The 27,831-nt window shown below is 49.3% G+C and overlaps 2 protein-coding genes across 3 annotated transcripts; one reads left to right on the top strand and one right to left on the bottom strand.

Annotated features, from left to right (window-relative positions):
- Positions 1-316: 316 nt before the first annotated feature.
- LOC143322715 (BTB/POZ domain-containing protein kctd15-like) lies at positions 317-9,263 on the top strand. 2 transcript variants are annotated; one of them, XM_076734098.1, is made up of 5 exons: positions 317-1,165; positions 5,684-5,859; positions 6,511-6,655; positions 8,088-8,390; positions 8,729-9,263. In XM_076734098.1, exons 1-5 carry the CDS (start codon positions 1,055-1,057, stop codon positions 8,888-8,890), a joined length of 897 nt encoding a protein of 298 aa, XP_076590213.1. In that variant the 5' UTR covers positions 317-1,054; the 3' UTR covers positions 8,891-9,263. The 2 variants fall into 2 exon arrangements, with proteins under 2 accessions (XP_076590213.1, XP_076590214.1); XM_076734099.1 differs by having other exon boundaries at positions 324-2,143.
- Positions 9,264-9,342: 79 nt separating this feature from the next.
- Positions 9,343-27,612, bottom strand: LOC143322601 (transcription initiation factor TFIID subunit 4-like). Its single transcript, XM_076733890.1, has 15 exons — positions 26,421-27,612; positions 25,267-25,433; positions 24,019-24,093; positions 23,428-23,610; positions 23,216-23,338; positions 23,042-23,131; positions 22,423-22,611; positions 22,255-22,330; positions 22,052-22,157; positions 20,787-20,956; positions 20,182-20,312; positions 19,755-19,880; positions 18,884-18,940; positions 16,489-16,611; positions 9,343-11,891 (listed from the first exon to the last, which is right to left on the bottom strand). The coding sequence occupies exons 1-15, from the start codon at positions 27,610-27,612 to the stop codon at positions 11,730-11,732; spliced, it is 2,970 nt and encodes a 989-aa protein (XP_076590005.1). The 3' UTR covers positions 9,343-11,729.
- Between the last annotated feature and the right edge of the window lie 219 nt (positions 27,613-27,831).

Genomic DNA, 27,831 nt, shown 5'->3' with positions numbered 1-27,831 from the left:
TGTGCGCGTGTGTGCGTGTGTGTGTGCATGTGTGTGTGTGTTGTCTGATGGAGGGAGCGTCCTTTAGACGGATGAAGACATGTAACTGGTTCAGTGTGTCTTCTTAAAGGAAGTCTCTGTGTCACTGACCTCAATTACACACACATTAGTTTCCCATCAGCCCCTGTTTTATCACAGGCCGTCAGAGGGAAACCCCTCGCACTGTGCAGCAGGGGGTCACACGCAGAGACAGAAGACATCACAGAAGACATGTGATGGTCGTGACAGATAAAAGCTGTGATTGTGATGAACAGCAGCACTGATTTTTTTTATTCTGTTTCTACTGAATTTTGAATTTATCACCTGCTGAGCAGCAGACAGACACAGACTGTCTCAGAGACGAGCTGGTGGACATTTAGCATTTAGCAGCTAAAGAGCAGATGTGTCCCTCAGGAGGAGACTAAAAACAAGCTCACAGAGAGGAGACGCTGCTCTGACCTCCATCAGAGGTATCATGTTTCTCCAGAGCCGAAATAAAATTTCTGCTTTGTTGAAAATGATTTGTGGACCCTCAGATTTCTGCTGAGGGCCCCTGAGGGACTCTGACCCAGAGGTTGGGACCCGCGGTTTCCGCTCTCCTCTGCAGAGGGCGACAGCCTGCAGAAAATGAAGGATTTCAGCTCCACGGTGACATTTATCTCCACAGAAAGTCTGAAAGGTCAAACATGAAGTCTGTTAATCTACAGAACGTGAAGCTCCCTGCGGACCTGTCTCATGTCCTCGGCCTGTCTCATGTCCTCGGCCTGTTTGTGTGTGTCCGTAGGAGTGGACATTGTGTTATTATTGCACTCTGCCATAAAAGCTCTGAAACAGCCAAGCTGTCAAATTTCTGAAAATCCTGCGTCAGTTCTGATTGTGAGAAGAAACCTGCAAGTTCCCCAAATATCTGTGTGCAACGTTTCAGCACAGATCACGTGACACTGATCAGTTTGTCCAAACAGGAGAGGACACACGTGTCAAACACCTGAGTTACATGTAAAGATGAAGAATGATCGATTGATTCAGCTCCGCAGTGATGCTGACAGACACAGACAGACTGACTGATGATCCACATGATGCAAACTGTTTTTATTTCAGTTCCAAAGTGGTGGAGGACAAAGAGCAGGTGACAGGTGGAGGCAGACAGGTGAGTTCGGCGAACCCTCCGAGCTCAGCTTCACTTTAAAACGCATTTAGTTGTGAGATCAGTGTCTGAACTCCATCCTGAAAGCAGCCGTGAGGCCGCCGGAGCTGCCGCAGCGAGCAGCAGACCCATCCGCACGCGGCCCGGTGTCTCTGCGCAAAGCGGCGCGCGCCGGAGCACAAAATGGTTCCTGACGGCGCTGCAGATGAACCAGCTAACTCCGCCGGTTTTCACGTTTTCTGGAGCAACAGCAGCGCCGAGATCTCCCGGATTCAGCCGAGAGATGAGGAGAATAAACCGGATCTGTGTGCGCACGCTCCCGGCGCACATCTCCATCTACCAGTGCGCAATAATTGAAATGGCGCGTTTGGCCGCAGGCTGCTGGAGGGGCATAATGCATGACGATAGACGTCATTTGGCTCCAGAGCCGGAGGGATGTTTGATGTTGCTAAAATATATGAGATGTCGGGGAGAAGGACGTGATGTGGAGGGCAGACAGGAGGGACGTGTGCAGGCCAGCTCCGCTCTGATCACTCTGAGGCTGATGTTTGTCTCCGCGGAGACAACACGACGGACGGCGTCCTGCTTCAAGTCCCACGTTTGATGGATGTTAAATTATTCTGAGGAAACAGACAACATCTCTCTGCCAGCGGAGGATCTCGCTTTTCTCTCCGCGGTTCACAGAAACGAGTTAGTGCGAAAGAAAAGAACCAACCGCCTGCATTATTGTAACCTAATCCTGGCCCCTGGGGGTCTGAAGGGCCCCGGGCAAGACTTGTCTTTCAGCCCTCCTCTTTATTCTTTCGGAGGAGACACAGTGGGGCTTATTTAGCTCCTTCTGCTTCGCGCACACAGCGGAGGACAGCGAGGCAACCTGGCGAGGACGTCAAGTGAAGACCAGCCGGTATCCTCAGCTTTCAGAACCCAGGAAGGAGCAGACAGACGCCGGTCTCCATGTCTTCTGTGTCGGTGTCCTCTCAGGTAAGGGCGCGTTGCCTTAAACCGAACAAGCCGCGTACAGAGCTGCTGCTTTATGGCGGATTTAGACGCAGAATGCTCGTGTGAAGATTGTAAAACTCCAACATTCAGATTACATTAAGGTTTCGACTAATCGCGCGGTTCCTAAACTGATTCCAAATTCCATTGAAAGTATGGCCGTTTTAAGTCTTCGTCGTTATCGGAGCACATTTATGTTAAGTATTCAACAAAGCTTGATGTGTTCTGTAATTTTATGACACGATGTTAAATTCGGCTTATATTACGTGTTCCTTGGCTCGGCATTTTTTAAGAAACTTGAACTTTTACTTTTAGCTCGCCTGTTTTTCCAGCCATCTTTTCGCATCAAAGACGCCGTGTTGGGCGATGGAGAGCCATGTGACTCTGTGGTGAAAGTAAAGGTTAGGAAAAGGAAGTTTTAGATTATGGATAATTTGTGTCCCGAATTTACCAGCAGGCCATACACTCTGGAGAAAACCTCTTAAATCAGGACCAGGTGAGTCTCAACCTCTACCGACAAACAAAGACACCTTAAATGTTAAGATTTTTTTAATGGAGTCTGGCGCGTGGCGTTCTTCCCACACAAGCTAAAGCGCTGCACATTGGGACCTACCCCCTCCACATAAACTGACACAGGTTTGGCTCTGCAGGTCTCTCAGTAAAGATTCAGTTTTACATTAATAAAGTGCGTCAAAGCTGCACTCTCAGATACATCGGGTGGAAAAATAGTAAATAAATAAATAAATAAATAAATAAATAAAGTATGAGCTGTTCACATGACTTTATCATTTCTAGGTCAGAGTTTGATTTGGAAAAGGTGCTTTTTGTGATTCTCAGCTGTCTTTTCCTGAAACGTTAAACACGTGAGTCAGTGTTTGAAGACCCGCCGGTCAGTGAGTGATAGCGGCTTCCAGCCGTCCGTTTGCGGGCGGACTGTTTGGACTCTGGTGGACTCACGTTCACTCAGTGTGCAGGTTGACTTCGGTCAGGCCTGAGATCATCGGTGTGACTGTGAAGTGTGGTTTGTCTGTGGGCCTTCAGACAGCCGCGCAGGCTGTTATTTCTGTGATTTGAACAGTGATTGGCGGCGCAGCAGAGGAGCCATTGAGCTCCAGCAGCAGCAGCAGAGATGGAGGAAGAGGAAGAGGAGCAGTGTTTGTCAGTTTGGCCCGGGGCGGCGTGCAGGCCGCGGGCAGAGGCACTGCAAGCTGCAGCCGCCTCCTGTTCACCTTTCATGCTTCAAAGCTCCTCTTTACGACCCGGGGGGGGGGGGGGGTCAATTAATCCAGAGCGAGGCTGGCGAGCGAGCGAGCACCCCCCCCCCCCCCAGGTCATCAGCATCCTCTGCTTCATCAGGGACGCCACGAATATTACATCCATCAAGTCTGAAGGTTTACTTCACCTCAGATACTTCATTCGAGTAAACCATGTAGAAATACTCTGTTACAAGCTGAAGTCCTGCAGTATTCTCAGCTTCATGTAGTAAAATAATCAGTAGTAAAAGTACACGTGTTCTCAGCTTTGTGTAGTAAAAGTATCATTTAGTTTTATTTGTAACAATTGCTGTTTATATACTTAGTTCTATTTTTAAGAACATCCTTTTCTCTTAGTTTTATTCTTTATTCTTCTTCATGGGTCATATTTCATGTTTATGTTTAACCTGCAGCAGCAAAAGAATTTCCCAAATTTGGGAAAATCAATAAAGTCTAAGCCAGTACTAAAAGTACACAAGTATTATCAGCCAAAGTACAGCAGTACAGTCAGCTCCATGCAGTAAAAGTACAGCAGTACAGTCAGCTCCATGCAGTAAAAGTACAGCAGTACAGTCAGCGTCACGCAGTAAAAGTACTGTGTGTGCAGTAAAGCGTCTCCTGTGATCTCTGATTCTGTGTCTTCATCACTTTGTTCAGACTGAAGCTTCAGTGTCAGAGCAGCATGTTACTGGTGGAGCTGCTGCAGGTGGAGCTGCTGCAGGTGGAGCTACTTTCAATACTTCATGTACTCTGAGCTAGTTTGAGCTTCTCAGGTGTTTGAGTAAGTCTGAAGTTTCTGTGGTGAGAATCCAGCAGGTTGATTCGAGTCTCTGCTGCTGGTCTCCTCCAGTGTCCACGTTTGGGGAGTTGGTCATGAAAAGTTGAGTTTTAGTCCAACGTAGCTTAAACTTAATGTTAGCTTTGTAGCTAACGTCTGACCAGCCAGTGTGTCAGCTGGAAGGACTCATTCACGTAGCCTGGTTTCTGTGGTTTGTAGTGACGGATGAAGTTGGATGTTCTCGTGGTCGTGTTCGGTTTCTGAGCTGCAGACCCTCCGTACCTCTCTTCTCTTGTTCCTACTGTCATCATCATAATCCTCCAACCTAAAAACTGTCCAAGTGGTAGGAGATCAGGCCTCAGCTCCAGGACGTCTATGTGCTGAGTCACCCAGTGGCGTCTCCAGCCTCTGCTGACCCCACAGCCGTCATGGACAGCCTGATGGGATGCTTCTGTGACGACCGGCTGACGATAAACCACTGGTCCCAAAGCGCTCCACTTTGCTGTATTGTCTGAATTCCTTCACCAGCGAAAGGGTCTATGAGACCTCCGCAAATCCACTGCCTCGGTCTGGTGGGCCATCTGTGGAAAGGCTCAGCAGGCACCTTTGGACAGGTCACATGTACAGGAGGGCAATCATAGCCGCCAGTAAGCCCAGAGTCAGTACAATGGTTCCTCTCCGTGAGTCCAGAACTATCCCCAGAACCACTTCTGTCCTCTGGGAAGGCTGGAGCCCTTTTGTTGTCCAGGCCTGGGACCAGGTTTTGAATGTGGCCCACGAGCAGAGCCATATGACGGCAGCATTGCTCCTCTGAGACCACTCGGACCAGCCGATCGTCGAGGTGTTTGACAATCCTGAACTTTCGCAACCTCATGGGGGCAAGTTTCACGTAACTGGTGAAGGTCCAGGAAGACAGTTAGACACCGAAAGGCCGGACCTGAGACTTGAATACTTTTCAGCCAAACCTCAGGTATCGAGAAGTAAGAATCCTTGATGAAATAAAGTTAGAGTGAATTAAAAGAAACAGAAAAGTTTGGAGGCAGTTTCCACCTTCAGCCACTGTGACGGCCGTCTGCTCCGTCAGTGAAAGCTGGTGATGAAGCTGACAGCAGGGCGAAGCTGAGCTCAGCCTGCAGGCCTCAAACAGACCACCAGCTCCGCGGCAGAGCAGCAGGGCCTCATGGGATATGAAGTTCAAAAAATGGTATCTGAGCCCAGAGGGGTGGAGCTGCCGTGACTCAGACCTCGTACCGCTGGTTCTTCAGTTCAGGTTCAACACAGGAGGCGGTCAGCAGCTGATCAGTCCCTGATCTGTTCTCTCTAAACTTTATTCTCTGAAGGTCAGAGAAGTGTTATTGACCAGAGGGTCGATGGTTCAGCCCTCCAGACTGAAGGTTCACCGAGGTGCCTCCGCTGGAGTGAACCTCCTCAAGTCAGAATGAAGCCACTCTTGTTCAGCTCAGGTGTGTCCTGACCCGTTGTTACCTGTGACAGGAGGGGCGGAGCATGTCCAGGATGTCTCTGAGCCGCTCACCTGTGTCCCCGATGACCGCCCAGGGCATCCCGTCGCCCGCCCAGCTCACCAAGGCCAACGCCCCTGTCCACATCGACGTCGGGGGCCACATGTACACCAGCAGCCTGGCAACGCTCACCAAATACCCCGAGTCCAGGTAAGACCAGGTCCTCAGCTGACATCAGGGACGCTGCAACGTTCCTATGATTGAAACGTCATAACAAGTATCTCCTAATAATAATAAGGTGTAGAAGAAGTACTCTGTTATTAGCATAAAATAAAATGGCAAAAGTCAAAATACGCATTGTGCCCAGTGAGCAGTTTATTTGTTGATCAGATTTCTGTTATTGATCAGAATCTGTAAAATAAGTGATGCTGTCAGATGTGAAGAAGGACAAAGTGGCATTAAAGGAACGTACTCAATAAATCAACAGATCTGCTGATTATTGTCTTCATTAATTAGTGAGTCAGGAGGAAACAGAGTGTTTGTCGGGGACTATTTTGAGCGGCGGATGAATCCACGTTTGGTGCTGCAGTGAGTGTTTGTGGCAGAGCAGTTCTGTCTGATGTTATTCCAGCTGTTCAGAGAGTTTAGAGGACGCACGTCTGTCTCTTTTATCTGTGAGACGAGACGCACGTCCACATGGCACAGTTATTATTTATATTAAACGGATGGAAGCAGTAAATGTCCACCGCAGTCAGTGATGTGTCTCAGGAGTCCATCAGAGATCAGTGGAGGAAGAAGACGAATAATAAGCCGAAGGTTTGACTTTGCTGTCTGTCCCTGTCCGTCACTCTGTCTCTGCAGGATCGGCCGTCTGTTCAACGGCACGGAGCCCATCGTGCTGGACAGTCTGAAGCAGCACTACTTCATCGACAGAGACGGAGACATCTTCCGCTACATCCTCAGCTTCCTGCGGACCTGCAAGCTGCTCCTGCCTGAAGACTTCAAGGTAACTGTGACGTCACAGCTCGGAGGATCCTGACACACAGCAAACACACAAACTCGTCACGCTCACACAGGAGCGCTTTAAAAGCCACGATGTCCTCGACCAAACCGACCTTTGACCCCGAACACGCTGAGCTGGTCTGAAACACAGACAGCGACCGTTGACATTCAGCGGCGCTTCATTAGCATCTTCGCTAGTTTTCAGGTCAAAAGTTATTGTGACGTTATGTAACGTGGGAGATCCCGCTGAGGCTCAAAAGAGACGTGAACACGTGTACGACGATAAGAATGAACATATCCGACATCAGGATCCGAAAACACGATGAAAACGAGGGAAACAGAGCAGACGTCACTCAGTGAACAGAGAAAGATCAGAGTGACAGCAGATGATTGGTCCATGATGAGAGACAAGAGAAAGAGAGGAAGGAAGAGAGGAAAGAAAAGAAGAGAAGGAAGGAAGGAAGGAAGAGAGGAAAGAAAAGAAGAGAAGGAAGGAAGGAAGAGAGGAAAGAAAAGAAGAGAAGGAAGGAAGGAAGAGAGGAAAGAAAAGAAGAAAGGAAGGAAGAGAGGAAAGAAAAGAAGAGAAGAAAGGGAGAGAAACAAAGAAAGAAAGACAGAAAAGAAGAAAGAGAAAAGGAAGAAAGAGAGACAAGAAAAGAGGAAAGATCGGTCCACCAACACGTCGTTAGTTTGAACAAACGACGACTTTGAACTCTGCAGGTTTTCATCAGAGCTGAAGCTTCAGTGTGTGTGTGTGTGTTTTTTCTCTTGTGTGTCTTACTGCGTGTGTGTGTGTGTTTTTTCTCTTGTGTGTCTTACTGCGTGTGTGTGTGTGTGTGTGTGTGTGTGTGTGTTTTTTCTCTTGTGTGTCTTACTGCGTGTGTGTGTGTGTGTGTGTGTGTGTTTTTTCTCTTGTGTGTCTTACTGTGTGTGTGTGTGTGTGTAGTTAGCGATGCTGCCTGTTATTCTGCTCAGGATGCTACAAAGCCCCGCAGACACAACCCCTCTTTATAAAACACATCTATCCTTCGCTTCCAGCCTGAGAGGAGGAGGAGGAGGAGGAGGGGTGGGGTGGGGGGGGGGGTGAAGGAGGCAAGGCTTTGATTCAGTGTGAGGCCTCAGGCCAGCAGCAGCTCTCTGTCAGCAGCAGTGTGGAGTAAAAACACAACCCTCCTCCTCCTCCTCCTCCTCCTCCTCCTCCTGTGTCTGACTGGTGGAGGAGGAAGCTCTGACATCACTTCCTCCAGTAAAAGAAGCAAAAAGAGTGAAACAGTCAGGAAAGAACAAAGTAGTGAGAGGTCCAGGTGGAAGTAAAGGAGGAAAGAAAACGTGGAGGAAAGATCAGGAAGGAAGCGAGGAGGCAAAGAAACATAAAAGGAAGAAAAAAGAAACAAGAAAGTTTAAATAAAGTTCTGTAAAAATGTGCGTCTCCTCAGGACTTCCCCCAGCTGTACGAGGAGGCGCGGTACTACCAGCTGACCCCGATGGTGCGGGAGCTGGAGCGCTGGCAGGCGGAGCGGGAGGCCCAGCGGGCGCCGCCCTGCGAGTGTCTGGTGGTTCGAGTCACGCCCGACCTGGGCGAGAGGATCGCGCTGAGCGGAGAGAAGGTGCTGATCGAGGAGATCTTCCCCGAGACCGGAGACGTCATGTGTAACTCCGTCAACGCCGGCTGGAACCAGGACCCCACCCACGTCATCCGCTTCCCCCTCAACGGCTACTGCAGGCTCAACTCTGTGCAGGTGAGGCCACACCTGAGCGACAGGTTACTGCTTTCAAAAATCACTCAAAGCTTGAATGTCTTCGTTTGGTTTGATCTCGAGCTGAGAAGCAGAATGTTTCAACATCGATTGATCATTGATTGATTATTAGCGGCTGACGGTTAACGTGATCGATCAGTGATCATTGATCAGGTGATACGAGGTCACAGTTTATTGTGAAACAGTCACATCAAAGTAAAACCTGACAGAGTGTGACAAACAGGAAGTAGAGAAGGACCAGGACCTGATGACTGACGTCACACCTGTGAGTCGTACTGCAGGTAACCTGAACCAGCTGCTGTCCGTCTGTCCGTCCGCAGGTCCTGGAGCGTCTGTTTCAGAAGGGCTTCGGCATCAAGGCGTCCTGCGGCGGGGGGGTCGACTCGTCCCAGTTCAGCGAGTACATCCTGTGTCGCGACCTGCGGCACAGCCAGTCCATCGGCAGCACCCCGATCCGGATCAAGCAGGAACCTCTGGACTAAATGCCGCCCACAGACTTTACTGACAGTCCACGACTCACATCCGGATCCTACCGAGACCTGGACGCCCTGCAGGACTTGACCTTTGACCTCTGCAGATCTAAAGCTGCTCGAGAGCTTCAGTTTGGATCGAGTGGAAGGAAACCGGCAAACTGCTGTAAAGCAACATGTACATAGTGTTTGTAATAAGAATCTTTGATATGAACAGCTCGCTGTCAACATCGTCCTCTGAAAGATCGTTTTTATAAGTGTGTACGGAAGCCTCGGGGTGCATAATTTAAATCTTTTATAAAATTTCCACTTTGAAAATGTATATTTAATGTATTTGTTAGCTTACTTTGTGTCACTTTTTCATTTGTACAGATAAAATATTGACAAAAAGAAAAAGTCTCCACCGTCTGGATTTTTAAATTCAACAGATGAAATCAAACCTGCTTCTTTATCATCTTCTTTATTTCATTTTTTTTTTGCAAAGGTACAAACAACTGTAAAATTGCATTGCCTGAAATGCATCAGGATTGAATACAGAATGTAGGAAATATAAATAGTCGCAAAAATTGTGTCCTTCCAACAGACGATACATAATCCGGGCGTCTGAAGACCTGGACTCTGACTGAATATACAGTACATACACCACAGCTTCAGTTAGCAGTTAGAGCTATATACTATACAAACCAAATGCCCGATATGAGGGGAAAAAGACATTTAAAGCGTTAAAAACCTTTAATGTACACACCTTTCCAAAAAAGTCATCTTAAAAACTTTCATCAGCAAACTGTGAAGCGAAACTGCATTTTCAACTTCTGACAAATGAGCGTGTTCAACAGTACGAGGTCGACTTTCAGACGCCGACGCCAACGCTAACTCGTTAACACGTCAGCACGAGGAGGAGGAGGATGAAGAGGAGGGGACTGCAGGAATGTAGTTTGATCTAAAGCTTTATGTCTGTTTGCCTTCATGAACGCAGCCTGAGTGAGTTTTGACGGTCGGAGAACCAGCTCCCTGATGACTGAAACAAAAACTGTCAGCGAGCGGAAGAGTTCAACATTTACAGAAATCCTCCTCTTCCTCTCTGAGAGTCGGGCGCTGATACCAAGCTACAGCCAGGAGCTGCTTAGCTTAGCATAAAGTCAGCTAACCTGGCTCTGTCTGAAGGAAACACCTCCCAGCAGCTCCAACGCTCTGATTCACGTTTTATCTGGTTTCTTTGTTTTCACTGGAGTTCAGTCGAAGAGTCTTTGATCCAGAACGGTGGATGACTGACAGCAGCCGACAAACACACACACACACCCTCCAGTAAAACCAGATCAAACAAACCAGATGGGACGTGTTAATCAGTGATCTTACAGCTGCTTTTATTCCCTCTGGACGGAGCCAGGCTAGCCGTTTCCCTGTTTCCAGTCTTTATGCTAAGCTAGGCTAACAGCCGAGAGTGTCAATCCGAACATGAAAAGAAACGATTTTCCTAAATGTTGAATTATTCCTTAAACCTTTAAAATGTGTCGGCTGTCAACACACACGCACACACACGCGCACACACACACACACTCTAACATGATCTAACAACCGTTTCGTCCCGTTCATTCGACCATCGAAGCTTCACAGTTCTCGCGGTGAACATTCCTCCGACAACCATCGACGACATGTTGCTGAATAAAACTTCCTCATTATTTTCGCGGCGGACGACTTAAAATGCAGAGCGATGGTTGAACGAGTGACGACCGACCTCACAGATCTGAGCGACGTCACAAAGGTTAAAAAACAGAAACGTGAGCGTCCGTGAGCCCGGCGTCCTGAGTGGTGGCTGAGAGGCTCCGGAGGGAAACGAACCGACAGAACGTCTCGATGGAGCCGTGAACAAAGATGAGACTCGAAGGCACCTGATCAGGTACAGCGCTGGAGTCGAAAGCTCGTGAGCGATCCCGTCAGCAGCTCCAGGATCAGTCTATGTCGCGGTCTGGACTCCTCAGGGTGTCTAGTTTCAGACCTGCACGTCGTTCTTTTCAACATGTTTGTATGAAATCTGTTGACCTTCAGTCATTTCCCACCTCGTGAGTTTCCAGCTGTTCTACTGCATATGTTTCAAAGAAGTGTAAAGCCTTTATGTCTTCAGAGGGAGCTGAAGTCTGATCGAGGACCTTCACTCAACTGTTGGAGGTCCGGTTGCATTGTGGGTAATGTAGGCGCCAGGTTTTGACAAGGAAGAAGATGGTAGAAAAAAACAATTCTGGTTGTGATTTGTTTATAGAACAGCTTCTTGTTCTGTTTCTGACCGAGCTAAGCTAAGGAGCTAACAAGCATGCTAACTGACTGTTAGCTCGGACAGCTTTCTTTTCCCTCTTAAATCACTTCCTATGGGATGAAGTTCTGAATAGAGCCACAGCGAGGACATGGTGACAAGCCCAGAGAGCTATTGCACTAGCCTGGCCAGCTAGCAAGTTAGCAGTTAGCATACAAGCTACAGTAGTAGCTAGCCAACTAGCCGACAGAACCAAACCTTTCTGGTGTGACTTGGACTTTGCAGGAGTGCAACGTTAAATCAAGCTCGATTTGAACAAACATGGGACTGAAAAGTACGGTGCGGTCTAAAGCTAGGCAGCTGAAGAAGCTAAAAGTGAGACATCCTGTTCAAAAAACACCAAGAGACGTTGTAAAACTAGAGGCGGGGGTTCAGGTGGGTCCAGAAGACAAACAGAAGGTTAAACGATACTGCAGGGAGCAAAGACTCAGGCCAACATTAACCGTCACGGTGAGACACGTTTGGGGACACGAGGGCTGGAGGTCGAAGTGTGATCCAGTTTGTGATCTGCAGTGGGCCGAGTGCTCTTCCTGGAGGGACTCCTCATTTCAGCAGCGCCTTGTACAGCATTAGAGAGCGAGCTGTGGAGCGGTCCTGCTCCAGACAGAAGATGAAGTCCCTGAGGTTAACTCGTGTGATGCGCTGGCGGAGCTGCTGGCGGGAGGAGGCGGCCGAGGAGGAGCCTGCGCCCGAGCCTGAAGCCACCTGAGGGAGGAGACAGAGGAGCGTTAGACTGAGTCTGGGTGGCAGGGTCGGCCTTCAGGGGCTGAGGAGTGAGGCTAAAGTCAGAGAACCAGACCAGAGGACCATGAATGCAGCAGACACTGAAGCTTTTTGCACAACAATCGTTTCCCAAAAAATGGGATTGGCTCAGATTCACTCAGCTCTTTATTTCCGCAGCACGTTAACACTTCGTGGATTGTTCAGTTAGTATTTGCCAACTTTTTTCATCATGTTAATCATTCGAGCCACGCCTCAGTCCTGAACCCGTGTTGGTACAGGCTGTGAAGTTCTGGGGTTTTTAGGAATATCTGAAGCTGCAGTCAGTGTTGGGTTTGCTTCTCTTATTTTATCAAAGCCTCGGATGTGTTGAGAAGCCTCAGCGACGGGGGCTACAGTGCTGAGGAGCTTTTGGCTTCCAGCACTCAGGGGCCGCTAGCTGCACGGCTAGCTGAGCTGTTAGCAGTTAGTTTAGGAAAGAGTAAAGCTATCTGTCAATCAGGGAACTCCTCAGATCCCCTCAGTGCTGTCACACTGTTCCCTGTGGTCAAACGGCCTCCGTTGGTCTCTGAGGTTGTGTTCGATCCCGGTCGTGTTCATTGGGAGGTGCTAGTTAACGGCAGTTAGGGGTTACTTTAGCAACAAGTAAAGCTATTTTGTCCCGAGCTGAAGCAGAGCAGAAAATATTCTCTTTAAAAGTTTCACCCAAAGTTATAAAGTGTGTTTTAGGAATGACAAGACGCGGAAAGCTGCTGGTGTCCATCTGTCCGTCCACACAGAAAGGAACAGGCGGCACTTCACGAGTCACAGGACTTCTGTTCTCATCAATGTTTGTGCTGTTAGCTAAAGTTTAACGTTGATCGAGGAAATGCTCTACGGCCGAGGAGCAAAGGAGGATCAACTCTGACTCCATCGGATCAGATTAAGTGATCATCCTGGTCCGCAAACAATTCGGCGCTCAAGGAATTTAAGGTTAAACGCCGTCAAACACAAATCCACAACAAACTCGTGGGTGCAGCCCTCAATCATAACCTGGCACTCAGTCATCCAAACTCTGAGAACCCCTGGTCCTGAACCATCATTAACAGCACTGAGTGAAATCTCCCACACTAGTTTAATCACTCATTGAGTCCAGACCTGCAGGAGGATCACCACACCTTCATGTCTCAGGTGTGTCTGCAGCCTGAGGCCAGGTAACACCCGGGCCCTGCAGCTACTACTCAAACACGACTCCTCTGCTCTGTCAGAGATGTTGCTCCAACAGGCCCTCTTTCCCAACACTGCACGTTATACAAACAGTAATTCAGTTCACAGCGGCAGCAGTGACTCGGAGCGTTTCTTCCCAGGCTGCCGAAATGTCCCGAGGCGAGCTCAGCGGGCCAAAGACTGTGAGACGAAGCAGTGTTTGAAAAGGACAACGTGTGAATCAGCAGTTTCCTGAATCAACCCTGAGGTGAGAGATGGTGTGTGGCTGTGGGCGGAGCCTCGGATCACTGGGACCAGTTTACCTGATGGTGAATAACAAGAATAGAGTTTGGAGCTGAAAGTGAAATGAGCCACTTTTCACTGGTTTTCCACGTGATTCGTGACGATGAAGTGCAAACTGCTGCAGAGACAACTGAGCTTGTATTTCCTCTCTGAGCAGAGCCTGAAGGCTGAAACAACACAAGACTGTCTGGAAACCAAAGTCATGAAACGAGCGCTGATGGCGTCCTTCAGCGGCGACTCCTACGACAGTCCGACAGATACGACACGTTTCATTCATCACAGCATCTTAAAACAGGCTGATCTTTAAACTCCATGTGCTCATTCTGACATTAATCTGTCATTTAAGTGCCGCTGAATCACTGTCGCCTGTGTGTTTTCTCAGCGTGCAGACGCAGCGAACGCAGCTCAGCTCGTCGTCTCTCGCTCTGAGCTCGACAGACAGACAGACAGACAGACAGACGAGCTCAGAGCGGCAGCCTGCAGGCAGAGCTGACAGCAGAGGAAAGGAATGAAGCTCCAGGTCCACACAGGAACACAATCAGAGCATTATGAAGCCACACGGCCCGCGGCCACGCCAACACAGAGAGACAGACAGGGACAGAGACAGGGAGGGAGGGACGGGGAGAGGGGGAGAGAGAGAGGAAGAGAGACAGACAGGTACAGAGAGAGAGAGAGAGAGAGAGAGAGGAACAGGGAGAGGGAGGGAGAGACAGGGACAGAGAGGGGGAGAGAGAGAGACAGACAGGGACAGAGGTAGGGAGGGACGGGAAGAGGGAGAGAGACAGACAGGGAGGGAGAGAGACAGGGAGGTAGGGACAGGGATAGAGAAGGAGAGAGAGACAGGGACAGAGACAGGGAGGGACGGGAAGAGGGAGAACAAATGAAATCATTCGGTCCAAACTCCCAGAAATCTCTTCTCTGTGTTCTGTGAAAGTTTTACAAACTGAGGGCTGACAGTTGTTCACAGATGGAGGCGTCCTGACAGACGTCCTATGAAGGAGGTCTATGGGAAAATGATTGTTGGGACATTTCGCTGCAGTACCACGAGTGACCACTGGGACAAACCAACACTCGGGTGGAGGTGCTACATCACATCCACTAACTCATCTGTGGTCTGGACTCAACCAAAGATCATCATCTGCACTGAACAACCAGAGTGTTTCTGCCGCTCAGCACACAGAACTGATCTCACATCAGCCACAACGGAGGGAAGTCAAGACTTCCCTGGTTCATCCACCCACTCACTTCCTGTCACTGATCTGGGCCCAGCCTGCATTAAATACATTATCAGGAATGATTCTTCTGCACTGCAGGGAAATAATAAGAAATATTATTCCATCAGACTTTCACAGCTCGGTCACTGAACAGGAATCACGTCTCATTCTGAGGTGTTAAAGCAGCAGAGACGGCGGCGGACAGCCTGTCGACAGCCTGCGGTCGACCTCAGGACGCTGAGCGGTAAAGCAGGTTGTTTGTTGTTTTTTTCTCTGAGAATAACAAAGCTGCTGCGTTGCTAGCGTGTATTCATAACAGGCCGAGGCCTCGGGGCACCGGGGGAGGGCGGGGGAGGACGGACTATCTGAAGCCTGATCGGGCCTGCAGTCGGGAGCTAAAGGGCGGACTGCTGCAGCCCGAGGGCGGATCAGAACGAGGAGGCGGCAGGAGGCTCGAGAACACCAGAGCGATTGTGCTGAAGAAGAAGCTGCTGTGTGAATAAAAACAGACACAGGCCGAGTGAACAATGATGACGTCCGTGAATCATGTGACCCGAACGTCACTCGAGGACGAGGAGGCTGCAGCCTTCCTCGCATGAACACATCTTCTCGTTGTCTCTTCTTCTGTGGTGCTTTAATGGCACCGACAGGAGAATCAGCTCCAGCGGCTGTTTTGACTCATGTTCACACAGCAGGATGGAGGCGAGCGTTCGTTCATGTTTTCACCTTTTCCTGCTAAAGTTTGAGCCTCGTTTGGATCAAACTCAAGCTCAAGACTTGAATCTGCTGCCCCCAAGTGGCCAAAAACAGTCAGCTGATGCAAGTTTAAGGTCTTCATCTCCTCTAAAGGAGCTGAATTCAAGACTTTTCCAGAGCTGTGGACGCTGTGGACACAGCTGCTCTATACAAACTGGTCCACCTGTATCTGCTGCAGCTCTGACAGACCCAGAGTCAGTTTTAACATGCAGACGACGACGCCGTGAAGACACTAACCTGACTGACGCAGCTACACGTCCCACAGCTACGTTACTGACTACAGGCCAGCACATAGCTCACATTTCCCAGAGTTCATTGCCCTCCGTCAGAGGCTTAATCGACCCCCTGAAATGTTGGATTTCCACCCCCCCAGTCGCTCTGCTGCCTTTGTCTGGGACTGCTGGGGGGCGAGCCTCAGGCGGGATGTGTGGAGAGAGAGAGAGCATGTGAGCGAGGGCGGGGTGAGCACGAGGCAGGCATCACCCTCAGGCCACGACCCCCCACCCCTCCAACACCCAGCCCCGAGCTCATTTCTGCAGAGCTGAATGTATGGCTGCCCTAGGGGGGGAGGGGGAGTCACAACAACCCACAACAAACCTCCAGGCAGACACTGACCCCCTTCACTCAACTTTGGTCACAGTCACTGCCTGGATTAGAGTGTGTGAGTGTGTGTGTGTGTGTGTGTGTGTGTGTGTGTGTGTGTGTGTGTGTGTGTGTGTGAGAGAGTTGATGGAAAAGGTCATGAGAGTGTGTTTCTCTGCAGTCATCATGCAGCAGACACACACACACAAACAGATGCTAATCCAGGACATTTGGGGAGCTCTACCTGCACAGCTGCAGAGCCTCAGCGTCCCACACTTGTTTTCTATTTATTGTTATTTGTCTTTGACTTCAGTGAGACTGTCGGTCACGGCTCAGACTTAACATGAAGAGAGAGAAATATGTCAGACGCATCGTCGACATTTTAACCCTGAAAAGCTTTAACGCTGCTGACTCCACCCTGACAAACCCCAGCACACACACACACACACGCACACACGCACACACGCACACACACGCACGCACGCACGCACGCACGCACGCACACACACACACACACACACACAGTTCTCCTGATGGCTCACCTCCGTGCCGGCCGAGGCGCCTCCCGGTGAGTCCAGCTTGCGTTTCTTACGTGGCCCGATGGCGGCGAGAGCCGTGAGGTTGGCGTCTCGTTGCCGCATCTGAGCCAACTCCTGCTGCTGCATCTGTGGAGGAGGACAGAGCGACAAGAGGTCATAGAGACTGCAAACGTCGCTCATTCATCTGTGGCACATTAATCAACAGGACAAGGATCAATACTGTTAAAAGTTCACATCAAGGAACTTTGTATTATTCTTGGTCTTACTTCTTTTTGAGGGATAATGTTGCTCGAAGTTGTATAACTATGGTTCCCATGATGCTTTGGGGGATGTAAACAAGAAGTACAATGTCTTGCTTCTTTAGTACAAATTTGTTTACATTTAGTCAAAATGTCTCCATTAACAGTCTGCTGAATTAGCCGTTAGCAGCTCGTGTTAGCAGCTCGTTTGTTAGCGGCTCGGGTTAGCGGCTCATGTTAGCAGCTGGTGTTAGCTGCTCGTGTTAGCAGCTCGTTTGTTAGCTGCTTGTGTTAGCAGCTCGTGTGTTAGCAGCTCGTTTGTTAGCGGCTCATGTTAGCAACTCGTGTAAGCAGCTGGTGTTAGCGGCTGGTGTTAGCAGCTGGTGTTAGCGGCTGGTGTTAGCAGCTCGTTTGTTATCAGCTCGTGTGTTAGCAGCTGGTGTTAGCGGCTCTCTTATTCTCCACATCATCACTAACTACTCAGACCAAATTAATATTGAAACACATTAGACTCAGATGTTTGAATTAAAGTCTTCACACCAATGTACAGCAACTGTGTGTGTGTGTGTGTGTGTGTGTGTGTGTGGTTGAAGAAGAGCAGAACGGACAGAAGATGTAATTTGAGGCAACACTGACACTCATTAACACACTGTAATGTTAATTGGAAGGGAAGGAGGGCACATGGTGTGTACACACACACAGACACAGACACACAGACACACACACACACGCTCTTGTCTTTCTATGCTTGTGAGGACTGTTGTTGGTCCCCAACAGTTACCATGCCACAGTAACTACAACTGCAGTTCCCACAAGCCATCAGCCAGGTACCAGTGGATGCTTTCTGCCCTCGGCCTCCGGGGGCAGTACCGAGCCTCATGAGTATGAGTTACTTTGTCGGATGACACAGACGGTGAGATTTCTGTTTTCCAGAAGTGTTTATGAACAGTATTTTTCAGTTTGAGACGAGAAAAGAGGTCAGTGATGAAGAATAACTGGTTGGTTTGTTAAATGTTGGTCTGATTAACTTCCAAACGTTTGTTAAAGAGCAGCTGAGCTTCATGAAGAAACCCTCCAGACGTGTTCTGGCTCGCTTTGTTTCACAGTCAGAAGTTACTAAGAAGACACACTGACTTGTATCATGTTGCTAAGGCAGATAAAGCATGTCTGCAAAGTCAAAGGTCGACATTTAGATGTCATTCAATATTTTCTTTTAGCAAAGTATATCCTGAACCAAGCCATGTTTCATGTTTCGGTTATTTTTATTATTATTTATTATTTATCGTGCTAATAATGTAGAAAGTTTAACTGAGGAGCTCTCTGCGCCCTTCAGGCTTCAGTCATGATCAGGATCCTCTTCAAACTGGCAGTATTATCCAATCATGATCATATCTTTTGCCATATGGCCCAGCCCTAGCTCTGACATGCCTCCACTTGGCTCATAGTCTTCATCACAGAGACTTATGGGTAATGACCTCTGACCTCTGCTGGACTCTGGGTTTGCCTGAGGTCACTGATTCCAGCGCCTGGCTGTCACCTCTGAGGGTCACTGATTGAAGCTGCTGCATCTGCTACCAGCCTGCTGCTGTTAGCCTGCTGCTGCTAGCCTGCTGCTTCCAATGTGCCTCCTGTGCAGACTCAGTGTCTACAGCCATGCCAGCAGCTCTGTGAGGCTGCAGTGAGCCACAGCTGTGCTTTGAGCGAAATGCTAATAAAACCAAAATCTGATCCTTTCTTTACTGAGCTCAATCATCAGTTATTAAAGTTGATCCTCAGGAGAAGATGAAGATGAACAAGTGGGCGACCGTTGAACAGAACATGTGCACAAAGGTCAAAGAACCATTGGTCATCTCATCGATGAACTTCTTGTGTTATGTTGCACATGTATTAAATGACTGCACATAAACGTCATGTGTGTACCCTGGCCTGCGTACTGTGTACTTTGTACTATACATTTGTAATTTTGATTTTTAGCACGTTTTTCTGTATCTGTATGCAGATTTCTATCTTCCTCCTGTTCTTCCTCTGTCTTTGTGTTTCTGGTGCGGCTGTAACTCAGGCTGGAAACCCCATCGTCATGACTGAAAGCTCTGGATCAGGTGTTAGATGGACCTGGAGGTGAGGCTGTTGGACGATTCGTGTTTGTATTCCAAACGTACCTCTTTAGCCTTCTGCTTCAGGCGAGCCTGTTCAGGATCTTCTTGTCTGGCGCGACTCTGGAAGTTAAACACAAACACATCAGTCAGACTTTATCTGATTTCCACTCCAGACGTCTGCTCACGGCTCAGTGTTGATGTGGAAACACGAGGATCTGAACTCTGACCTATTTTCCCTTTTCAGCCTCAACCTAATGACGAAGAAACAGTACAAACACAAAACGGACGGAACAGAATATTTGTGAGAACTAAAAACAGCAACAATCACTCATTCATCAAGAATAATGTGTTTATATAAAGACATGATGATAACAATGTGATGGAACACGTGTCCTGTCCTCTGATTGGATGAAACATGTGTCCTGTCCTCTGATTGGATGGAATCGAATGTGTGTCCTGTCCTCTGATTGGATGGAATCAAATGTGTGTCCTGTCCTCTGATTGGATGGAATGTGTTCTGTCCTCTGATTGGATGGAACGTGTGTCCTGTCCTCTGATTGGATGAAACATGTGTCCTGTCCTCTGATTGGATGGAATCGAATGTGTGTTCTGTCCTCTGATTGGATGGAATGTGTGTCCTGTCCTCTGATTGGATGAAACATGTGTCCTGTCCTCTGATTGGATGGAATCAAATGCGTGTCCTGTCCTCTGATTGGATGGAACATGTGTTCTGTCCTCTGATTGGACGGAACATGTTTTCATGTTACATTGGGTACATATAATGTAACAGGTGTAATCTGATTACATCCAGAGTTCTGTTTGCGCTTTCGTTTTCCAAAACTGTGAATGTGAAATATCAAACTGAAGGAATCTCTGGTGTTTATTAGAGATCTTCACGCTGTGACACTGCTTAACTGTGCGTGCGTGCGTGTACCTTGGCAGCCTTCAGCAGAATCTCTCGCTCTTGTTCATCTTTCCTCTGCTTCTCCATTCGCTCCAGCTGCTCGAAGAAACGAAGCTGAGAGCGAACGTCCGACGTCTGTTCATGATGCTCTTCATCCTGATGAAGACGAGGGTGAAGACAGAGGAACAAGGTGGTTAGTCAAACCACACTGACTCCTCTGTGACATGACTCTAATTCGCCTCCATCAAATCTTTGTGTTTGCAAAGACTTGCTGTGCCTGACCAATCAGAGCAGAGCGTGTGAATACAGGTGCTGTATGTGAGACAAAGCCTCTTCTAGTGGACCCCCAAACAAAAGCATGAACCTGAGCACAACATGCCACCTTCAAAAACACAGTTTTTGAAGGTGCCTGCCTGTGAAACGCTCTGTAATGAATGTCAGCGTGTGCGTTTCTTGCCTTTCCGCCGTCTGTGCGATGCTGAGCGACAGCTGAAACCTTCTCCAGCAGGGAGCGCAGTCTGGACTGGGTGGCGTGAGAGATGAAGTTCACCACCTCCAGCGGCACCTCGGTCACCCCGAGCTTCTTCGCTGGAGACGAGAGGAGAAACATCGTGGTGAGCATCTGCATGACGCCCTCACATGAACTGAAGGTTTCTGAAAGTTTCCCTCCACACCAACACTTTGCCTCTCTGCTGCTCTCCTGATTCCCTGAATTCAGAGTTTCAACCAAACCAGAGCTGATGGTGATCGATGGAGCAGTGAAAGGATGAACCAAGAGGGTTTTGGTGGGTTTTATTTTGTTTCTGTTGAGTCTGAATGAAGTGAGTTTTACCATGATAAAATGGCTGTTTTTCCGAATGGAGTCTGGTGGCTTCGGCTGCTTCTGCTTAAACACAAAGGATCTCACTCGTCACAACACAAAGGTCTATGGAGGTGGATGTTTCCTTCACGAGCTCCTCTGCAGCTCGACCTTTGACCTTAGACTAATTTTAGACTAAAACTCTTCAATACAAATCTGCACCTGAAGGAGAGAAAAGAAGAGCATCTCTGTGGCGACAGTACCTGTGTCCAGGATGCGGCGGTGCAGCAGGCCGGTGGGCAGGAAGGATTCGTCTTTGCAGGATCGGATCTTTGTGCCGACGAGCTCCGAGCTGGTCGCGAGGATACGGGCGTTCTCCTCATTGAGGTTGACGCCGGCCATGGACGCCACGTCGTTGATGTCGTCATCATCTCTGAGGTGGAGAGAGGCGGAGCGGAGAGGTCAGGAGGAGGTTCACACACACACATCAGCAGGCCCTGAGGCCTGGTCCTGAGGCCTGGTCCTGGGACCTGTTCTGAGACCTGATTCTGAGACCTGATTCTTTATCAGTACACGAAGAAACCAGGAAGTAAAAATATGGCTTTGGTGTCGTCTAGAACAAGCAATGACAACACTTTAAAATGCTTGAGTGTGTTTCGTTTACTGCAGTAATTTCATATGTTGAAGTATTTTGAAGTATTTTCATGTATTTCTTGTGTTTCACGTATTGAAGTATTCTGATGTACTTTCATGTACTTAATGCAGGTGTGAATCAGTAAACTCTCTCCTGCTCTCAAACAGGAAGTGCTGGCGCTCAGCGCCGTGTGCCCACGCTGCCCTCTGGTGGCTCCTCGGTGAACTACAGACTGACAGACTTTCATCCACAGAGCAGATCAAATGTTTTCATGTACCAGCGCACATCATCGAGACTCTGAGTCTGATAATTAGAGGATTATTACGACTGTGAGGAAATAATCAGCTCTTCATCCTCCAGTCAGGAGGAAACGTCTCCGGTCACTGGTCTGGTTCTGTCGTCTCAAAGTGTCCTGAGTTTTATTCCTTTTCTCACGGTTCTGACATTTAGAATATTCATATATATTCGTAGTACTTTGTCCTCACTGAAGTACAGCCTCTGAGCGTTCGCTTCATGAAGGTGTGTCTGAAGGTTTCTTCAGAGACACTTCTCATCTCTCTCTCTCGTCTCGTTGTTGATCAGGATATTTCTTATTTTCCTCCTGCAGGATAAATTGTGAATATCTCTGATGGTTTACTGATCACGCGGTATGATTATCTAATATTTGACTTCATAATGATGAGACAGTACCTCAGCGAGCATCATTTGGTCTCCAGCTCTTTCACCTGACCTGCTCTCATTGTTTCAGATTCCATCTTTATTGTTTGGTGGTTTCCTTTTGTTTTATTGGGTTTTAAATGTGTCTGAATGCAGTTTTTCTCCTTTCTTAAACAACTTTGAAATGTTTGTTTGAAAGGTGCAAAACTAATTCCAGCCAATGAGTTTGTGCTTCACCTGAACGTCCCGCCCCCTGGGTCACTCAGTTTCTTCTGATTGGCTTGAGCTGCCAGGTGAACAGGACTTTTGCCAATGATAGCTGTGGGTCCCCTCACGAGCGTACCTGAAGAGACAAACACCAACCGCTGGTCAGACAATCTTTGCTGTGACGGACACGATTCGACCTGATCGCTGCCATCTATTGGTCCACAGAGTCTCACCTTGAGGTCTGAGAGTCTGACTGAAAACAACAGGTGTGCGAGTCTGCACGGTCTGGACTCCTGCTCGGCCCACAGCCTGCAGGTGAGCAAAGGTTAAAGCCACGTTAACATCTTAAATGTTTCTCCGTGGACGTTGCTGAACGTGAACCTGAAGATCTCAGATCGTACCAGAGTGTTCGTGAGTGGCGGGTTCAGTCTGACGGCGCCGCTGACCGGACCGATGGGCAGCCGCGGCCGGATGGCCGCGGCGGTGACGGAGCCAGGGGCGGCCAGGGGGGGCGCGGAGGTGCTGGGGGTGGGCGTCACCAGAGACTGCTGGCTGTTGAGCAGAGACTGACGCAGGGCGGGGAGGCTTTTCTGTGGAGCGACAAACACCTCGAGATTACAGAAGTGACGGTGATGAAGGGATGAATCCTCACGAAGAAGAAGATGTTTAATTTATCAGCCTTCACAACACTGATTCCAGAACAGTCTGGACAAAAAACATCAATCAAGCTGGAATCAATCATCAATAATCAAACTCAGGTGAGGATCAGATCAGTTTCAACTGACAATAATGATAATTAGTCACTCAGGAGCAGTACCAGCACTACCAGTACCAGCAGTACCAGCACTACCAGTACCAGCACTACCAGCACTACCAGTACCACCAGTACCAGCACTACCAGCACTACCAGTACCGGCAGTACCAGCAGTACCTCTAGCACCAGTACACCAGTACTACTAGTAGCATTACCACAAGCACCATTAGCAGCAGCAGCGCTGGCGGCAGCGCCCGGACTCGTACCTTGAGGAAGGGGATGAGGTAGGGCTGTGGGGAGGACTTCAGCTCGGCCTGCAGCCGAGTGGTGAACTCCTCGGGCTCGATCTTGGCGTCCTGCACAGACACACAGCAGCAGTTAGAGTCCAGTCACACACAGTCAGAACGTGAGGAGGAAACTGACGGAACAAAGTGGCTCACGAGCAGGTCCTGCACCAGGGCCTTCACATTCTTGGAGGTATCTGGGGAGGGGGAGTTGTGGGACGCCAGCTTGATGAGCGTGGCGAGGAAGTTCTTGCATTTCTTCACGTTTTCTTGCATCTCCTGCAAACAACACAGGTGAGTCAGGCAGGTGTCGGAAGCATCCTGTGACTTTTCTACCTCCGCTCTGTAAACAGGAAATGTAACTCGACCTGGGACACCACCGTGACCCTGCCAGCGGGCGTGGCGGGCGTCGTGCTGGTCAGGGGGGCGGACGGGACGACGGCGGGTTTGGCCACGGGCGTCCCACCCGCTGTTATCACCGTCTGGGCCTTCTGAGGGGTGGTCATCTTCACCGACACCGCCGCACCGCCGGGCGCCACCGTGATGGCCTTCTGGGAAACAACAAACACCATCAAGGAGAGGAAACACGACCGAACCGATGACGATTCAAACTACGACCACAACTGAGACGAGGCGTTTAAACTATGACGAAGATTTCTTCTTTTGATCCAAACAGCTGATTTCTTTTATTCTCCCGTTTCTGCAGTAAAACACAGACTTGATACATTGACTTTAAGTCTTATCCCTCACGTTCACATCGCAAATCACCCAATTAGGAACGTGCACTTTCATGCATTTGATTGGCCAATGCAGCGTCTGCATGATGTCACGATTTTCACCAGACAAGCTGTGTTTTTGTGGCCACCACCCTCTGCTGGTGGGACCAAGACAGACCTGTGTTTACCTGCAGAGTTACAGGTGAGTGTGTGAAGAAGAGGAGGAGGAGACAGGAAACACACCTGTACAGTGGTGGTGGAGGGAGACTGAACCATTCTGGGCTGAGCGGGGGTGGCCAGGCGGACGGTCTGAGGAGCCTGCAGACAACAGAGGGAGGACAAGTGACGCCACGCAACAACAAAGCATCATGGGACATCAGGTTATGAGCCGTTAACCTGGCAGCTTTAAGTTCACGTCAGGACACTGGTGGTGGAAATCAGATCAACTGATTTTGATAGATTGACATTGATGATATGAAAAGTCTTGATTTGTCTGACCAGCAGTCAAAAACCCAAAGAGATTCAGGTCATTACCTCAGAAGACAGGGACGTTTAAGACGTCCTGATGGAGTTTGAAATATGAAATATGTATCTGACACACTGAGGAACAGCTGCAGATCTGATCTCACCGGATCCAGATCCTGCAGGTCCTGATTCAAAACCATGATGTTCATCAGCTTCAGTTATTGATCTGATGTGACTGAAAGGTTCAGAGGAGAAGGTGACCCTGAAACTGATGTGAGATCAGCTGAGAGGAGGTCTCACAGAGTGGAGCTTCTTCCCTCACAGATGATCTTTGATGGGTTCACACACACGATCTGACCAGAGTGTAGGTTTCCACACAATGGAGCTTGGCTTGACGCTCTCAAAATCCCCTCGTTAATATCCACATCCACAAAAAAGAAATCCACAGGACCGCTCGTCCAAGTTTAAACGGTTTACTTATGCAAAAACAAAGAAAGGGTGATACTGGAAAATATAGATTATGGGCATTAAGCATCCATCCAAGCATCCACTCTCACCTCGCCCCACTGAATGACTGACTGCCCTCACGGGAGCCTCAACCAAAGTAATTAAAGCTGTAAAGCACCTCAAAAAACACCAACCTCTTAGATGCTCCTATCCATTACATTTTCATCCATTTTAAACCATCAAAATGCATTTTAAATCATAAACTAATTAGATTACCATACAAATGAACTGGAAATACCTGTAAATAGGCCTTTTAATTCCTTCTAAATCAATTAACTTATATTACCATGTATTTTAACTGTTTTAAACTTAACTTAAATTATTTATTAACCCATGTAAGAACCAAAAATCCAAGAATTGCATTTAGGCTCCTAAAAGGAGCGTCACGGCCGAGTCAATCTGACCCGAGTGTGTTAAAACATGCAGTACAGCGCAGTATGGAGACGCAGCAGAAACGCAGTGACTCCAGATCAGAGCGCGGCGGCGCTGAGAACAGCCTCTGATGCGTAGCAGACCTACCGTGGTGGCGGTGCTGACCCGGATGGTGCCACCGGCCGTCGGCGTCACGGGTCTCTGGGTGATGTTGGCCACCGTTTGGCCCTGCTGCGTCTTGGCCTGAGCCTGGGCCAGGACCTGCTGAGGGACCATCACCAGCTGACCCGTCTCAGTCCGGACCAGAACCATACCTGAAGGAAACAGGAAGCAGTCGTCAGCACACAGAAACACCTGCGACCTCAAAGCCCATGACGTCACACTGGGCTTCAGGAAACTATAACTGGCTTTTTTCACCCACTTTTTCCAACATTTCATAGATCAATCAAGAAAATATCAGCAGATGAATCTTTGTGATCACAAACAGTGAAACTCTGTGATTCCATTGATCATTTAGTTGATAAAATGTCAGAAAATAGTGAAAAATACATTAAAATTAAAATCCCCAAAGTCCATGTTGATGTCTTCAGATGTTTGTTTGAAACAGATATCTGGTTTATCATCATGAAGACAAAGAACAGCAGCGAATCCTCGTGTGACAAACTGGAACCAGAGAACGTTTCATTATCAAAATAATTCCCAATGAATCCTCAGACGATCAGCTGATCAATGATTGGACTGATGGCCTGAGCTCTGGCAGTAGCAGCAGTCCCGTCAGCAGAGCCTCCACAGGGAGGTTTGACATCACTTCCTGCTGTGCTCAAGGTTTTTCCAGAATCCCCAACGAGTCTGCGATGAAAAACATTCAATCTGCTGCAACGTGAACGAGATCTGTGACACAAGTCGTGACTCCAAACAAAGACAGAAGCCAGAGGTGGAGTCTTTCTAAATTTCTGGGATGTAGAAGACACTGGCGTGACTCGCTGTCACTTCTGGTCACCCTGACAGGAAACACAGTCACAGCTTCAGCAGACTGAAGATTTCTCATCCAGATGTTCGTCTGTGGATTCTGGAAAAACCTTCAGAGCAGCAGGACGTTTGGTCAAACGTCCTCCCAAGTCTCTCAAACATCGCTGGGTTCTTTTTTGAGGTAAAATCTAATTTTTGGCTCTGTTACAGAATGTGATTGTAACACAGGAGAGGCACAGGCGGTGACCTCTGCATGCAAGCAGCATCACCCAACAACAGGTGAGCCATCAGGTGAGGGCAGCGAGCAAGGCAGCATCCTTGTGTTCACTCACCAGGTGGCATGGTGAACCCGGGGGGCAGCTGGATGGTGGTCTGCTGCTGAGGCCGGACCGCCAGCGTTGGCTGAGGGGCAGCGGCTCGGGTCGAGCTCGCCACCAGCCCGGGTCTCTGCTGCTGGATGGAGGTGGCCACCACGGGAGCGCCCGGCGGCCTCACCACAGCCACCGTGGGCTGGCCCACTCCGTTCACCGCCGGTTTCACCCCAGCAGCAGCCAGGCTGACAACAGCTGTACTGGTCCCGGTCTGAGCCTGGCTGATGGGGGACTGGACCACAGCAGGCGGGGGGGTACTCGCCAGGATGACAGAGTTTCCAGAAACAGGCTGGCTGGGCACCAACATCTTGGTGTGCATCAGAGGGTTGCTGTGGTTCACGACCTGAGAGGTGGAGGCTGAAGGGGAAGGGGCACCCTGGGTCACCAGGGGGGCACCCTTTGGGTCTACACCGTTCTGGGCGACGCTGGCCACCGGGCTGGGGTGCCTCTGCAAAGTTCCAGCGGGAGACGCCACTGAGGACTGAGGTACAGGAAAGCTGGGCTGAGAAGCCATGGAAGCGATGATGGTGGAGCTGCCAGCACTGACAGTACTGATGACTGTGCTGGCCCCGGCTGGTGGAGGGACAGCGGGCGAGTTCACCAACTTTACAGCTCCAGTGTTGCCGTTTAAACTTTGTAAGCCGGGAGAAGCGGTCCTGATCGCCTCCGTCACGGGGGCGATGTTGGTGTTGGGAGCCGCGCTCGGACCCAGGACGGCAGCCCGGTGGAAGCTAGCAGCCGCGGACTGAGTGGTCAAAGTTACGGGTCCCGGTACGGGGGAAATAGTGGGAGGAGATGCTCCAACTGTTTGCAGACTAGCTCCGGCGGTTATTACGGCCCCGGCACCGACAGAGGAGGTAGAGGAGGTGAGAGTTTTGCCGGAGAGCGGCTCATTAGCGCCGGGTTCCTGGTTTAACCCCGCTTTTGGATGCCCTTGTTGCGGCTGCTCCAGAGACCCCACTTGATCGCGCACTTTCCCTGAGAACTGGCTGACAGCGGCCGGAGCTCCCTCCCGTTTCCCGTCGGAATATGAAGCAGTGGGAACCTTTCGATCGCCGAGTTGTGATTCCAGAGAGCCAACTAAATCGCTAACTGCTTTCTCATCCACCTCATTGAAGAGCATGTCCTCCAGTGGGTCGGAGGCTCCCGCCATCTTTGATGTTGGACCGTTGTGCAAATCGTATTTTAGAATGTACGCATGCGCGGAGGATCGGCGTTGTTTTCGAGCATAGAAATAGAATAAGTAGAGCTGATATGTTAGCTGTGGCACGACGTCCAGGTGTGACAGGCAGGTCAAACTGGATGTTAATGGACGCTACTACCAGCTATGATTTATTAGAGTCCAGAGAACTCTTGGCATCGGTTATGAATT

Source organism: Chaetodon auriga, chromosome 6 (genome assembly GCF_051107435.1).
Source record: "Chaetodon auriga isolate fChaAug3 chromosome 6, fChaAug3.hap1, whole genome shotgun sequence".
NCBI classification, from domain to species: domain Eukaryota; kingdom Metazoa; phylum Chordata; class Actinopteri; order Chaetodontiformes; family Chaetodontidae; genus Chaetodon; species Chaetodon auriga.
Note: the sequence above shows the minus strand (reverse complement) of the source record. Positions and strands in the feature narration are given on the sequence as shown.